The sequence below is a fragment of the Schistocerca americana genome, chromosome 3, assembly GCF_021461395.2.
Source record: "Schistocerca americana isolate TAMUIC-IGC-003095 chromosome 3, iqSchAmer2.1, whole genome shotgun sequence".
In the NCBI taxonomy this organism is placed as follows: domain Eukaryota; kingdom Metazoa; phylum Arthropoda; class Insecta; order Orthoptera; family Acrididae; genus Schistocerca; species Schistocerca americana.
Genome location: NC_060121.1, coordinates 148499891 through 148516691, shown reverse-complemented (window position 1 = coordinate 148516691; position 16801 = coordinate 148499891). Strand labels below are relative to the sequence as shown.

The 16801-nt window shown below is 41.0% G+C and overlaps 1 protein-coding gene across 4 annotated transcripts in view; it reads left to right on the top strand.

Annotated features, from left to right (window-relative positions):
* The window catches only part of LOC124607478 (trifunctional purine biosynthetic protein adenosine-3), an 81248-nt gene that overhangs the window by 20330 nt on the left and 44117 nt on the right, over positions 1-16801 (top strand). For all 4 annotated transcript variants that reach the window (XM_047139834.1, XM_047139836.1, XM_047139835.1 and 1 more), the window contains exons 6-9: positions 1565-1778; positions 5645-5775; positions 5899-6022; positions 8439-8664. In XM_047139834.1, coding sequence (XP_046995790.1) covers positions 1565-1778; positions 5645-5775; positions 5899-6022; positions 8439-8664 — 695 coding nt within the window. The remainder of the gene's footprint in view (positions 1-1564; positions 1779-5644; positions 5776-5898; positions 6023-8438; positions 8665-16801) is intronic.

Sequence of the window (16801 nt, the reverse complement as noted above, 5' to 3'; positions counted from 1 at the left end):
CAAAAACTAAGTAGTGTTTTACTTTTATACTTTTCTGTCTGTGGCACTATAGTAAAGGATCCCATGTAGCCAATCCAGTGGAGTCTGTAGCCGAGTGTTGATACTCCGTAATTGTAAAAATTATCAAAAACATCAACACACATGTACTATGCACAAAAGTAAGAAACTTCACCCCCCCCCCCCCCCCACACACACACACAAAGAAAAGTTACAGTCTGCAGATTATTAAACAAAAAACATATAAATAAATAAATAAAATCAGTGAAGTGATTGAAATTGAGATCACAGATAATGAGTTTGTGAAAAGTGAATGCACATTGCAATGATTAGTTACCAAATTGGTGATTCTTTTCATATAAACATACTTTGTGCTTGCTAATAAACAGCAAAATATGGGTGCACTGGACCTCCTCCAGCAGACAATTACAACACCAACAGTGAATACCCCTGACTCAGGGTTCTATTTGATGTTTTTGAACGGTACCCCCTTTCTCTAAACCTCTCCAGTGCTTTTCCTCTCCCCCTCCCCCCCCCCTCCCCCCTTCCTTCCCCTTCAATTCTTCTGCTATAAGAAAGAGCCACTGGCTCTAAAAGCTTGTAAAAGTTAAATCCTTTTTTGTGTATGTGTTGCCCTGCCGCCACTTGGTGAATAGACTTTTTATCTATACATTTACCTCTCAAAGTCCTGGCAGAGTTAAACAAGAAAAATTATTGTGTTGGTGTATTTTCTAACCTTCGCAAGTTACTTCATTGTGCAATCCACAAAATATTGTATGGTAAACTGTTCCTGCTCTGGCCATCCTACTTGCATGAAAGGAAACTGAACTTCCTTACGAGGCAAGCTGCACTACATTAGTAAACTGAAAATCAGAATCGGAGTATAAAAAATGCCAAATATAGGTCAGTACTGGGCCCACTCCTGTTCTGAAGCTATATTAATGATTTTCCAATAACTTTAAAGAACTGTTAAACATTTATCAATGACACAGCATACTAATCAAGGACCAACAGCCCCACAATAAGTCCAAATTATAGTGGAACATCACAGCAAACAGTTAAAATTTTATTCTCACAAAGAGCCATATTATGCAATTTATATAAATAAAAAACAAAAATTACTTAACCTTTTATACCTGGGATTCACAGTCATGTAGACCTTTATTATATTTACACCAGCGACTGTAACACTTTCTTTAATTCACGATTGCAATTTTGGCCTTAGGCCATTATCAAGTGAAGATGTTATGGCTATTAGGCCATATCAACCTAAAATGAGCTGACACATTTATATTTCATTGTCATTACTGTTAAAGACATTGGTGATGCTTGCACTATGTAACGGTGTCACCAATGTATTTAATAGTAATGATAACATATTTGATATTGTAAAGCTATAGAACAAAAAATCTTGAAAGTACTGGTTATATCTTTATTAGTCATATATATTGTTTCAAGATCACCATTGACTTTGAACATTTTAAGACATTAAAGTTATTATTTTTGTATGTAGACACAATTTGTAGGTGAAAAAAATTTTCAAATATTTCTTTCTTCCCATTTACAGGTATTAGCATTTTCAGATGGTAACACAGTACGAGCCATGTTACCTTCCCAAGATCACAAAAGATTAAAAAATAATGATGAAGGTCCTAACACAGGTGGAATGGGTGCATATTGTCCATGTCCTCTAATATCAGCAAAGGAGCTGCAGATGGTTGAAGAGAAAGTGTTGCAGAGAGCAGTTGACGGGCTGCGAAAGGAGAATACACCTTTTGTAGGTATGTTCAGACTTAAGTGGTCAGTACGCATAGATATTCATCCTTATGACACTTGAAAATTGCCTCAGTAATTACTCTAATTAAGGTATTAAATTGTGACAGAGTAACAATGCAATAAGATTTGAGATTAGCAATGGCATTCAGTCATTCCTTCATATATCATCAAGGAGAATCTTCAGGGATGTGGACAGACAGGTTATATGTTAACAGGCAGAGGCAACCACTGCTGGGTACATTTTAAAGTATGCTAACAAAAAGTTATGACCGGTGCTAATGTACTCAAGTAGACTGTAAGTTAGTTGCCAAAAGTGCATTTGGTGCAATAGTTCTAAACAAATGAAAATACAAATTTATCAACATCACAGAAATATATGAAGAGTTCAGTGAACCTGCAAAAGATGCTTAAAGTGATTACCGCACTATTCTTAGCAAACATTGCATCTTTTCAACACTGATTTACAAATTTTGTCACAAGTCTTTCGTGACTGTAGGTTATCCAGTTCTGATTGGGTTTGTTCCTTCAGATACTCAAGATTACAAATCTTGACGGAACAGACCTAATTTTCTTTTTCTTTTTTTTTTTTTTGTATTCCCTACACTGAAAAATCTATGTGTATGATACCTAGGACCTTGGAGACAGTTCATTAACCCCATCTGCAAATCCATTCATCAAAGTTTTCATTTAGAAAGTCTCAATAACTCCTTGGTGCAGGAGTGCTCCATCTTGTTGCCATATAATCTTTTCCTTAGGCAGCTGCAGATGTTAAAAAAAGTGGAGTGGGCTATTTTTTGTTTCTAACAACACTTATTGAAGCACATCAAGATAATTTACAGAACTGATAACACGCTTAACAAAAATAAGGTCCGATAAGCCCATCATACCAGGAACATTTAACTCTGTCTTCATCGCCACATAGGGATTCGTATAATCTCAGTAGAGACTCTTCCATTCACCATAAAAGTTGCTACATCACTTCAAAGAATGCTTTTGTAAAACTTGGGATTGGCTGCTTATTGAACTGTGTGCATCTCACAGAATTCCAGAAGCCTATCTGGATCATCTTCATTGAGGCCTTGAAGTAAAGCATGTCTCTATGATCTCAATTTCAGCTTCTTTTGAATCTTATATAGGCTTGTTCTTGCTAGTTTATTCTCCTTGAACATTTTTCATTGAGATTTAATTGGTGTTTGCACAGAACATTGCACATCGACATTAAGACTCTCTTCTGTAACAACAGGCTTTGGCCCACCTGAATAAAGAAGCTCTGCTACCAAGCCAGTCTCTTCAAATCTTAAATTTAATTTGAAGATACCTCATCAAAATGGAGGTTGGATGTTTGGCAAATGTTCCACAAACAAATCACATATCACTGTAATTATGGCTGTGTTACCATTATGCTGGAGGAAAAAAAAATACTGTTCTGTACATTCCATTCACTCATGCAACAACAGACAACATTACTTCAAACTGCTAGTGTAAACCTACTTATGGATGCAACACACTAGTCAAGTCCACAGCCAACTACCTCTGTACTAGGCAAAACAGAGACTAAGGACAAATATTAGAGTTAGGCAGAATTTACATGTTGTGTCATTATTAATATGACACTGTTTTCTGTTGTTAACATATGACTTCATTCAAGTGAGGGGAAGGCCTTAATTGCCATACCATGCCAGTTTCCCTAGCAGAATTTTATGGTATCTACAGTCATACGTCTTGGCATGATCACAGAAAACACCAGCAGGGCAATTTTTGTTGTCTAGTTCTGCTGGAACAGAGTTTTTGAAATGGAAAATTGCATCTGTAGTAGAGAAGCCTTTACGGAAGTCAAATTGAGAGACTGTTAAAAGATTATTCTCAGAAAGTTGGTTGAGTATTCTTTTGTAAGCTGTTTTCTCAAATATCTTTGAGAACATGGGAAGGAAGGAGATTGGTCTACAATTAGACATCAGTTGTGTATCTCAACTTTTGTATATAAGTGTTGCCACTGCATGCTTCCTCCCTCAGCTTTACTTATCACCTGATCACGAAGATAATGTATGAGTGACACTATCAAGTCAGCAAAAGAGATTAGTATGTTGGCTGAGATACCATTGTAGCCAAAAAGTTACTTTTTTTTAGTGACCTGTGAGTGTAATAATCTCTCTGACACAGGTGTTGGCAAAACTGACATCTGGTGGTGGAGTAGGCATTACGTGTCTAAGTAAGTTGACTGGATCTGACTTTGATGGACAATTTTTTGTCCCTATGTTTTCAGCTACTGTTGGTACATTGAATTTAGTATCCAAAGATTTTAATTTTGTGTTATCTGCCTTGATGCCAATGTCACCTGGGAGTTCAATATATTTGCCGTGCTGAGCTTATTCACTTCATGCCTAATAATGCTCCAAATTGCTCTTGCCTAGTTCATGGAATATTGAGTTTTTTGTGCATAGTACATGGTTTTTGCCTTTTTGATGACACATTGAAGAATTTTGCAATACTGCTTGTAGTTTGTTTTTAAGTCTTGACTAGAGTTATCCCTTTGCATTAAATAAAGTTCTCAGTGGTCTTCTGTATGTATCAACTGCAGCTGCAAATTTCTTCAGGGAAGTCATTGTCCTGCATAGGCTGTTTTTGTTTTTGAAATAAACACTTTATTTCATGATTTTCCTCTATTAGCTAATTTCACCCCCTTGGGCATTCTCAAACTATCTCCACCACAGTGAAAAAGTCTAATCATGTCTTATTTTGAACTCATTTGTGTGGAGGAAGCTCCATCTAATGGTACCTCTAATAAAGGTGCTTATGAACGTGGTGGTAATGGACACATCTCACACATATATGTCAATTCTGTATTTAAAATGTAAAATGCAACCCTTATGTGGGCCTTTGTTACTGTGCCAGTGTCAGCTACATTGAATCCGTTGGTTCACATTTAAGTTGAAATGTTAAGCACATCATTTCCAATTTTATTTTAAATGTGAACCAATAGATTTAGTGCGGCTGATGCTGGCACAGTGAAAAAGACTCACATAAGGGTTGCATTTTATATTTTAAATACGGAATTGACTATTCTACATATGGAATTGACATTTGTGGAAGTTGTGCTCATCACCACCACATTCAAAAGCAACCTTTATTATAGGTATGCTTAAAAATCATTAGATGGAGCTTTCTCCACATTAATGTGTGGAAAGTAAGATACGTGATTGTAGTTTTTCACTGTGATGGAGGTATCTTGAAAATGCCCAACGGAGAAAAAATATTTAATGTTGCAAAATCATAAACTAAAGTGTTTATTTCAAAAATGAAAACAGCCTATGTAGGACAATAACTTCCACAGAGAAATTTGGAGCAGCTGTGGACCCATATTTCAAAACTAAATGCAGAACAATGACTTCCCTGAAAAAATAAAGCTCCCTATTCTCAGCACTAGATTTTCTGATTCCAGATAGTTGCCAGTTTTTCTCAGCTTCCACTGTAAATTTCATAGATGGGTTGCAAAGGAAAACTGGATTTGTTATGTTGTAAGAGTATTATTATGAAAAAAATTAAAGTTCCTTGTGTGTTCTTGGTAAACTTCTTCCCATTTTTCACTCGGTAAATTCTTTCTGAATATTGTAACTGAGTTATCATATACAACTCTGAGAGATTTTCTTTTTCCTTTTTTAGTTGTACTTGGGTGGTGCTCCAGAAAATAATAAGTCAGTAGGCGAATACTTTCTTATATGGTCAGTGACAAGGACACTGTGACTGAAAAATTTGACACTGTCACTCTTTTTTATTTGGTTACCAAACTTCTTGTATGCACAGTCAGTATCTCACTTAAGTAAGGGTTCTGCACAACTTAACTCCTCTCCTCTGGTATATGATTTTTTTCCAGGAGTGTTATATGCTGGACTGATGCTTACAAATGATGGCCCTAAGGTACTGGAATTCAATTGTCGATTTGGTGATCCGGAAACTCAAGTGATTCTTCCTCTGCTTGACTCAGACCTGTATCAGGTCATGAGGGTATGTACCATAATTATGAACTGCAGTTACTGCAACATTTTTCTCTGAAAACTATTATTTTTGGAGAGTTAAGAATTGGATGATGACAGGAATATTATTTTTTTTAAAATGTGTTTCATACAGGCATGCTGCAGTAATTTGCTGGCAAATGTGAATCTGAAATGGAAAAGAGAGTTCTATGCGGTTGGAGTTGTAATGGCAAGTCAGAAATATCCTGAGTCATCTACCAAAGGCAAAGTTATTTCTGGTAATTATTTAATGCACTACTTATTATTCTTATACATAAGGATGCAATATACTAATTTTCTTTGCATATGGTGATGTTTTTACACGTTCATAATATTACGTAAACAAGTTACTGCAGTCTGTATGTAACAAGAGCCAAGGATGTTATTTAACTAAATGAACAGTTTGCAGCATATAACTAAAATAATGAATGAACATAATGGATCTAGTGTTTTACTACCTTTGACTTGTCATATCACTGCAATCTAATATGTGTTACAACTAATTAATTGTTTTGTAAGGAATTTTTTTATTTGGAATGCACAACACTCAGTTCTATCTATTTGCGTAGGATCCTCCCATCTCAACATTTTTCCACCACTGATTGGTAATATTCAGATCATTTGATTGTATTTACTGCAAGAGTTTTTGAAATGTTTAAATCAGAATGAATGTAAATGGGGTATTATGATCTTTACTGATCTTCTTAGTCTACAGCATCTCTATATTAGCACACTGTGCTCCTGCCAGACATAACCCACCTTTTTGGAAACAAGTTGAAGCATGCCTCATTTCAGTCACTATACAGTGCCTGACAAAACAAGTGAAGCACACAGAAGACAAGGTCGAAAGTCAGTGTAACTTTGCACTTGTACACACCATTGATGGGTGTGTAAATGATTTAGAGTTAAATTTCTCTGTGACAGGTAAAACGGTTACCATGGTGCATTAGTGTTATAGGTATTCAATATTATTACAAGGTCCCATAGGGGTATATTGGGAGCGTGAACCATGTCAGATGTTTAGTGATCACTGTGAAGTACATGTAGATGCCGTGAACTCTTCTTAGAGAGCATTATTGGCCCCTCACGGGGTTTTAAAGGGGCTTCATTGTAGGTCTCTACTTGGCCAGCTGGTTGAATTGTGTACTATCCAGACTGGTGGAGCATTCGGACATGACAGCTGCCTGATGCTGGACTACAGGGGAATGTGTGGATGGGGGTACTCATCATCGAGGTTCCAGTCGACCACATCTGATCATGACTGAGCACATTGTAACACCTTTGTATCTGGACCTGCCATCCAAGAACAAGTAACATTCTATGTCATCCTGTGCCATTGATCAGAGACTAGTAATAGCCGGACTGGGGAATTAACATCCCACGTGTATGCTGCCATTAATAACACTACACAAGTAGCTGCATTCGAAGTGGTGCTATGACCAGGAAGCATAGACTACTGATGAATGGCATTGCATTGAGTTCAGCAATGAAACACGATTCTTTACAGTGGTGACTTGAGGACAGATCTCATTCTTCCAATATTTTTGAGAGGAATAGCAGTGTTACTCCTGACTCAAGGTATGGGGAGCCCTCAGGTACGACTTCAGTTAACTGGTGGTAGTGATTGAGGGAGCTCTTAATTGTACAACCATAGAGACATCCTGTGTCCTCATGTGTTACCTCTCATGCAACAGTATCATGGAGCTGAACAATTCTCATCCACACTTACCGCATGCATCTACACATCTATGAACTGTTTGCATGACATTGAGACTACAGTGGCCAGCCCAAATCTGTTCTTAACAGAACATGTATGGGATCTGCTTCCCCTATAATGTTTGGGAATCCTAATTATTGAGGATTGATTTCAGGTCACTGTTACCCTCTTTTACATTACCGTAGTCTCCCTGTGAATCATGAACAATTTCCTATTTATTGGCTATTGTTCTCTCAAAACAGCCAACGCATAGATAGCCTTTATATTCTTGCACCAGTTCCCTGTGGCCAGGTGATCTGCCACATTGAAAGCTGTATAAGTATATGTGCACCTGTTTATGCTTGAAAACTACTAAATAATAATTGAAAATTTTGACAGAATTGTTTTATTACATGTTTGGGCCCTGTTCTCCATACACATGTTTAAAGAACCGTAGGTGCCCTCAGTTGTTGGTGCAATATTGCTCACCACTCTTCGCATGGGTTAATTCCATTTTCCAGACATAATCCTTAAACAAAAGATATGATATTTTTAATTCAGTGTAGTAATCTTTTATTTACAAAACCATCTTTTTAGTCTTATACTTAATCATTGGTGTATTGTACAGCCTGTACCTATGACTTCTCAACATCCTTGTCAGATCTGATTGTTGACAGTAGGTGAAGAAGATCTAAGTTTTACTGGCTCTTTAAGAGAAAAGATTGTCCATTGAAAACAACACAAAAATGTACTGTCCTTGGATGTGAGACATTGCACATACTGGATCAGTATTTTTTCCATTCATTTCAGAAATGTAATGTTGGTTGTATCCCAGTCATGTAGCTTTGGGTGTGATTGAGTTTTATACACTTATTACTTCTTACAGAATTTTTCATTTCTGTCGATTTGGTATTGATGGGAACAATATAACTAAATGTAAACTTTGAACTCTGTTTCAGGGATTGAGGAAGCAATGCAAATACCCAATAATCTCGTGTTTCACAGTGGTACAGCACAAAATGCATCAGGCAAGATTGTCACTAATGGGGGTCGAGTGCTAATATCAGTGGCTCTTGCTCATGACTTAACTGTTGCTGCAGCAAGGGCAAGGAAGATGTGTGTTAGCACTATAAAATTTGATGGTGCACAGTACCGCACAGACATAGCTCACAAAGGAATAGCAAGGTAATGTAGCACAGAATTTAGTTTGTCTCAGAAATCTGTACACTGCATATGTGTGTAACATTTCACTCGTGGTGGATGAATATGTTATGAAGAAATTAATTTCTTACTACATAAGAGTTATATGCAATTTTGGTTTGACTAGAAAACATTTCTAGACTTCGTTATTCATCCAGCAAAATTAAAATTTTCTTCCTATCTTTTGATGTTTCTTATTAGTTGGTGAAGAAATAAGATCAGCTTTAATCTAGAAATATCATGACTGTAGTTTGAGACATCTGTATCCATTTTTTACAGTGCTTTCACCTGTCCATTCTCCAGATTGTCTTATGTGCTTATCTTTGCCTTCTTTAACAAGCCTGTGTCAAAAGAGGTTACACACTCCCTGTACGAGTCGTGTTATTTAAGTAAGTACTGTTTTGAAATTAAAAAAAGACGTGCTAAGATATCTCAATAATTTTATTTTTACATGAAAGCCTGTACCTTAATCTATGCACTGATGCCATTACAGTCTGATTCTTCCTTGTTTATGTTGTGTACTGAGTGTTTAAGATGCCTCCAATAATCGTGAGTCCCACTGACTGTGAAGTATGGGCTGTTATAAGATTTCTTCGTGCTAAAGGATTAAAAGCGATTGATATTCATCATGCGAGCTGTGCAGTTTACGGAGAAAACATTATGAGTGATGGAATGGTAACAAAGTGGGTGAGAGCATTTAAAGATGGCTGCACAAATGTGCATGATGAAGAACGGAGTGGACGTCCTTCGGTCGTTAATGAAAGTTTGGTGCAGGAAGTGGAAAATAAGGTGAGAGAAAACAGACGCTTTACAAATTCCTCCTTGCAGGATAACTTTCCTAATGTTTCTCATAGTGTTTTGTATGGCATTGTGACCGAGCACTTGAATTACTGAAAGTGTGCGCACGTTGGGTACCGAAAATGTTGACAGATGTGCACAAAAACAAACGTTTAGACAGTGCATTGACTTTCCTTGAGCGGTACCACAACGATGGTGATGATTTCTTCAGCCAAATTGTTATGGGTGATGAAATGCGGGTGGCCTTCGTCACACCAGGATCAAAGCAACAGTCCATGGAAGTTGCGCAAGGGCATCGTTTTGCTTCAAGACAATGCCCGTCCGCATGTGACGAATCAGACCAAAGATATCATCACATCTTTTCGATGGGAAACTCTAGATCATCCTCCTTACAGCCCCGATCTTGTGCCCAGTGACTACCATCTGTTCCTGCACTTGAAGAAACACCTGGGCAGTCAGCGTCTCAGGACGATGACGAAGTAAAAACAGTGATGCTGCAGTGGCAGACTTCTATGAGGAGGATATTAAAAAACTGGTACAATGTTATGTCAAGTGCCTCAATATTGACGGGAATTATGTAGAAGAGTAGATTAAGGTACAGGCTTTCATGTAAAAATAAAATTATTGAGATATCATAGCACACCTTTTTTAAATTTCAAAACGGTACTTTAAAAAAAACATGCCTCGTAAATGCAAGGAATGTCTCTTTACTGTTTAAATGTCATTTCTCACATTTCTTGTCTGCTTTTCTTGTAATCTGCTGGCCCATTACGTGATTATATTTGTGTGCAGTTTGGTTCTATTCACCTTTATTAACTATATTTCCTTACAGAGAGCTTAAGCGTGGAAGACATCTATAGTTTTCATTATTCGAATTACTATTGTTATTCTCATACCAGAAATATTTTCAAAGCCACACTAGATATTATATTTACTATTATGACCAGTTGAATGTAGCCTACAGTCTTTATGTCAAAACAAAATTCTGGAGAACAAAAACTAAGGATGGAAAGCTTCTAAGGCTAGAATATCACTAGGCTATGTGACACAATCAGTTGTATAACAATGAAAGTAATCAATTATTGATAATGGATAGATAAAAAAAATAGATAGATAAGCTGCTCCTTGGTGAGTACATTTTTTTATCTATCGATTTACATTATACAATCAGTTGTATGGTGCATAATGAATATGGAACTCTGATCTCCAACCCTCTCGGATGCCTTTCCCTTTATCTTTGTCTTCCCTCATTATCAGACTTGGGTGTGAGTGACCTGTCCTTCATTCCAACCTTTACCAACCTACTTCTTTTTCCTCCTTGAGAAAAGCACTAACAGTCTGAAAGCTGAATCAGTGTTTTCTACTTTTATATGTGTCTGTCATCAGTATTACCTGACCACAATATTATTGCACTTGGCCTCTCATGGCTGTTATTGGAAATATGTGATGACATTACATTAAACAAGTACAGTGGTGGCTAAGAAAAATACATCACATTGTTAATTATTTCAGGAGAGTTGCGCATATACTATCAAGTGATTCAGCATGTTCTCATGAAATATCGTGATAAAAACTTACAATAAGCTGACCAAAGCACCCTCACTCCCAGGTGCAATAATATTGTGGTTGACAATTACTTGCAATTTCACTGCCTGAAGGCAAAAAATACTGGCCAAACATCCAAACATTCTGCCTCGTGGAATTTTATAAGAAAAGTATAAGCTGAGTGAAAGGATTTAAATGAAAGCAGAACTAATTCTCTATAATTCGAAACTTTGACAGTTTGATTTGACAGCTATAGAGTAAAAAAATGATGGGTGGGAAAGAGGTGATGGAAAGGGGAATATAGATATGTGCATTCATACACAGAGAAAGTACAGCAGTGTGCTGGCCCATGTATGTATGAACCATCATCAGTGATAAACACACACACATCTTTTTTTACTAACAAAGAGATAGAGGGGCTGGCCAGTACTTACCTCAGCTCAGTACAGCCGATAGATACACATAAAACAGAACTGAAAATTTACATTCCTAGCTTTCGGAACTTTGTTCCTTCATCAGGGAGGAGAGAGGGGAAAAAAGGGAAGAAGGGAAAGTGGATTCAGTTACTCACAACCCAGGTTATGAAGCAACAGGGAAAGGTAAACAGGGAGGGTAGCAAGGATGGAGGCATGGTTGTCAGAGGGAAGCCAAAGCTTTTTTCCCCTCTCTCCTCCCTGATGAAGGAACAAAGTTCCGAAAGCTAGGAATGTAAATTTTCAGTTCTGTTTTATGTGTATCTATCGGCTGTACTGAGCTGAGGTAAGTACTGGCCAGCCCCTCTATCTCTTTGTTAGTATTTGTTTCACATCTTATATGAGATTTTCCACACATCTTTTTTTGTTCATTACATAAACTGCAACTTTTTTTTTTTTTTTTATTAGATTCAGAAAAATATTGAATGACTATCAGAAAAATATTGAATGACTATGAAATTTAAAGGATGATTAGTACAGAAAGCAGTAAAAAAAAAAAAAGTAAAAAATAAATAACGAAATGAAACACTTTGCATTATTAAAGCACTATTTGTCATGATGTGTTGCTGCAGAACTATTTTTTTACCTAGAATTTTTTTCTTCCCTTATACCAAGCTTCATTATAGTCAGTCTTGTATCACCACCAGAAGACAATATCAGCAGAAGTAGCATATACTGTGTTAGAGTACAAAGTTACAACATTTGTTTACAAGCTGTTCAAGGGTGTTGTGTAAACATATCTGATTTGCAAAGCTAGAAGTGCACCTGGATGATTGAAGTAGAATTGTGCAGCAATGGACAAGCAGGTTGCTTACTGTCACATAGCTGTTTTTTAATGCACCAAACTAGTCTGTCGCTCTATTCTTTAGATACATTTTGGAATATTTATGGTGAATACATGACATTTTGGCTCATGATGTTGGATTTGACCTGGCTCACAGATTGGACAAAGACGTTTCTCGAGGCTTCTGTCTGGTGTCATCAAGGATGTCCACCTGATTGAAATTTTACTGTGTGTGACACAGACTTCTGCTACAACTATACTCTTTCATATTCAGTGAGATACTAAATAATCAATTTGGAGGGACTGGATGAGCAATTTATTGCAGATGTGTCCTTACACTCTGTTGGTAGGAAAGAATGGTTGAGCTGCTGTGCTGCCTCATGAGCAGTAATGTGGAGAACTGAGGAAGAAACAATTGCAGGTCTGTGTTAACTCAGATGAGTCATTTTTTAAAGTTTTTGTCTTGCTGCTGGATACAAACTAAGCAGTGCACTGCCATGAACCATATCGCATGTGTAAATTGAGATTAATGCCAAGCTGATGGCCAAACCGAAGTATAGAGTGTATGTTATGACTGCAAGTAACATGAGCTTAAATCAGCACTAATAGACAGGGCAGAATAGTCTTACACAATAACACAAAATCACTCAGAATCCCAAACCAAAGCCCAGGTCCAGAAAAGCAAAATAACAGCTGTGTTAACTGCGACACTTGGAGTCCCTGCAGCTGAAAGCTGAACTGTTTGCCACACAAATAATGTCACCACTCTCACTAGTGTTTTCCGTAACCCTGGAGTGGTGGGGTATTAGAAAAGTGACTATCACACTAAGTCAATGTATTTGGTAGGTACACAAATTGACTATGGTGGCTGAACACTAATGTAGATCATCATCTTGATCAACTTGTATTTACGCTATTTGAATGTCTGAGCCATCCATATCTCTGTGTATGGGTCTGACTGTCATATCTGTGTACACAGGTAAGAAGCTGAAATGATCCTGCAGTTGTTTTCTCCACTCATTGAGGTGGTGCTGTGGTTAAACATTGGACTGTTTTATTCTGTACAAATCCCTATCCATCCAGAAATATTTCTTTTTCTGTGATTTCATTAAATTGCTTCTGGTAGTTATGAAAATGGTTCCTGCAGCAAACCTTGTCTTCCTCCAAATCCTTGTCTAGTTGCTTTGCTGCTTCCCTCTAATGATTTTATGGCAAATGAGATGTTAGAAATAAACCACTCTTCCTTTCCTCCCAAATTCTCAACAATATCCCACATTTGTTGTTCTCATAAAAGTAGTTTTTTCATTGTCAGGCTTGACAAACATTTCATACATCTGCTAAATATGACAGCTTTTCGTGTGCTCATGATAACAACTAACAATCCATTGTCACAAATTGCTTCCTAGTGCACCTGACAAATCCAATAGATTCAGTGCTCCAGATGACTTGCTGCTTTGGAATATGCATTTCTTTTCTTCCTTTTTATTTTTTATCACATATCTTATATTGCCTAAATATATGCCCGTAGGATTTGATCCACTGCACGTGATCTACAGTTTCCAGCATGACAGTACCACAGCTTCTCTTTTCTCTTGTTTCCTTCTCTGTGACAGTTGATTATATTCAATGAATGAGGGATGTAAATAAATTCATAAAATTATGCATTTTCCAGTCTGCAGGCTGTAAAGGCCTTGATGTCCATAATTGGAACATCCATTTTACTCTTAGCAAAAGTTATATTTTCATTTATTGTTAATTAATTTGATATATCTAAAAACAAAGATGATGTGACTTACCAAACGAAAGCGCTGGCATGTTGATAGACACACAAACATACACACAAAATTCAAGCTTTCGCAACCAACGGTTGCTTCATCAGGAAAGAGGGAAGGAGAGGGAAAGACGAAAGGATGTGGGTTTTAAGGGAGAGGGTAAGGAGTCATTCCAATCCCGGGAGCGGAAAGACTTACCTTAGGGGGAAAAAAGGACAGGTATACACTCGCACAAATACACATATCCATCCACACATACACAGACACAAGCAGACATTTGTAAAGGCTCTCCCCCTACCTCTCTCTCCTCCCTACCTCTCTCTCCTCCCTACCTCTCTCTCCTCCCTACCTCTCTCTCCTCCCTACCTCTCTCTCCTCCCTACCTCTCTCTCCTCCCACACTTCCTCTCTCCTCCCACACTTCCTTTCTCCCCCCTCTCTCCCGCTCTCCCCCCTCCCACCCTCCCTCTCTCCGCCTCCCACTCTCCCTCTCCCCCCCCTCCCACGCCTCTCTCTCCTCCCTACCTCTCCCCCCCCCTCCCACGCCTCTCTCTCCTCCCTACCTCTCTCCCCCCTCCCACCCCCCTCTCTCCTCCCTACCTCTCTCCTCCCTACGTCTCGCCTCCCTCTCTCTTCCCCCATCCCTCTCTCTTCCCCCATCCCTCTCTCTTCCCCCATCCCTCTCTCTTCCCCCATCCCTCTCTCTTCCCCCATCCCTCTCTCTTCCCCCATCCCTCTCTCTTCCCCCATCCCTCTCTCTTCCCCCATCCCTCTCTCTTCCCCCATCCCTCTCTCTTTCCCCATCCCTCTCTCTCCCCCTCCCCCCTCAACCTCTCTCTCCCCCTCCACCTCCCTCTCTCCCGCACGCCCCTCCCTCTCTCCCGCACGCCCCTCCCTCTCTCCCGCACGCCCCTCCCTCTCTCCCGCACGCCCCTCCCTCTCTCCCGCACGCCCCTCCCTCTCTCCCGCACGCCCCTCCCTCTCTCCCGCACGCCCCTCCCTCTCTCCCGCACGCCCCTCCCTCTCTCCCGCACGCCCCTCCCTCTCCCGCACGCTCCTCTCCCTCTCTCCCGCACGCTCCTCTCCCTCTCTCCCGCACGCTCCTCTCCCTCTCTCCCGCACGCTCCTCTCCCTCTCTCCCGCACGCTCCTCTCCCTCTCTCCCGCACGCTCCTCTCCCTCTCTCCCGCACGCTCCTCTCCCTCTCTCCCGCACGCTCCTCTCCCTCCCCCCCACACCCTCATCCCCCTCCCCCCACACGCTCATCCCCCTCCCCCCCACACGCCCGTCCCTCCCCCTCCCCCCCACACGCCCGTCCCTCCCCCTGCCCCCCACACGCCCGTCCCTCCCTCTGCCCCCCACACGCCCGTCCCTCCCTCTGCCCCCCACACGCCCGTCCCTCCCTCTGCCCCCCACACGCCCGTCCCTCCCTCTGCCCCCCACACGCCCGTCCCTCCCTCTGCCCCCCACACGCCCCTCCCTCACTCCCCCCCACATGCCCCTCCCTCTGCCCCCCCACATGCCCCTCCCTCTGCCCCCCCACACGCCCCTCCCTCACTCCCCCCCACACGCCCCTCCCTCTGCCCCCCACACGCCCCTCCCTCTGCCCCCCACACGCCCCTCCCTCACTCCCCCCCACACGCCCCTCCCTCTGCCCCCCACACGCCCCTCCCTCACTCCCCCCACACGCCCCTCCCTCTGCCCCCCACACGCCCCTCCCTCACTCCCCCACCCTCTCCCTCTCTCCCGTATACACCCCTTTCTCATTCCCCCCACCCCCTCCCTCCCTCCCTCTCTCTCTCTCTCTCTCTCTCCCGCACACACCCCCCTCTATCTCTCTCCCGCACACACCCCTCTCTCACTCCCCCCACCCCTCCCTCTCCCCCTCCCCATTTCCCCTACCCCTCTTTCCCCTCCCCCCACCCCTCCCTCTCCCCCTTCCCATTTCCCCTACCCCTCTTTCCCCTCACCCTGTCTCACCCTAGCAATCCTCCTCCCTCTCTCGTTCCCCCTCCCCTTCACTCCTCCCTCTCCTTACCACGCCCTCTCCCTCTATCATCCCTTTTCCTACCTCCCCCTCCTCAGCTCCCTCTCCCTTCACCTCCCCCTCTCATTCCCCCTCCCTTTCCCCATTTTCCCCCTCTCTTTCTGCCTCCCTTTCCCCATTTTCCCCCTCCCTTTCCGCCTCCCATTCCCCACATTCCCCCTCCCTTTCCCCTCTATTTCCACCTCTCTCTTCCTCGTGCCCACGTGTGCGTGTGCGTGCGTGCGTGCATGCGCGCGCACACGCGCACACACACACACACACACACACACACACACACACACACACAATTGTCTTGGCACCACATTCTTACTGTATGCACTTGCTGCTGCCTCTCCCACCTTAGTATCAGCTATCCTTCCCCTATTCTCCCTAATGTACACTGCCTGTTTCTCCTCTCATAAACTCTACCCATCTCAATCCCTCAACCCAGCTGAGTTGCAGTACTGGCACAGTGGAAATGGCATCAAGGAGACAGTGCAACGACACAGTGCTCTCATGCACAAATCAAAAGGTCAGCAGTCTGTTGTGTAAGAAATGCAACAAACATGTTACCAAAGGCATCTTGTGTTAACCGTAATTTTTGACTACATGACAAATGTGTAGAAATGACACTGAAATCATAGTCAACAACAGAATTTTTAAATTACTGCGGAGTAACATAGCGACACTTAAAATGCAAATATTGGCACTCAAGAAAAAAATGCT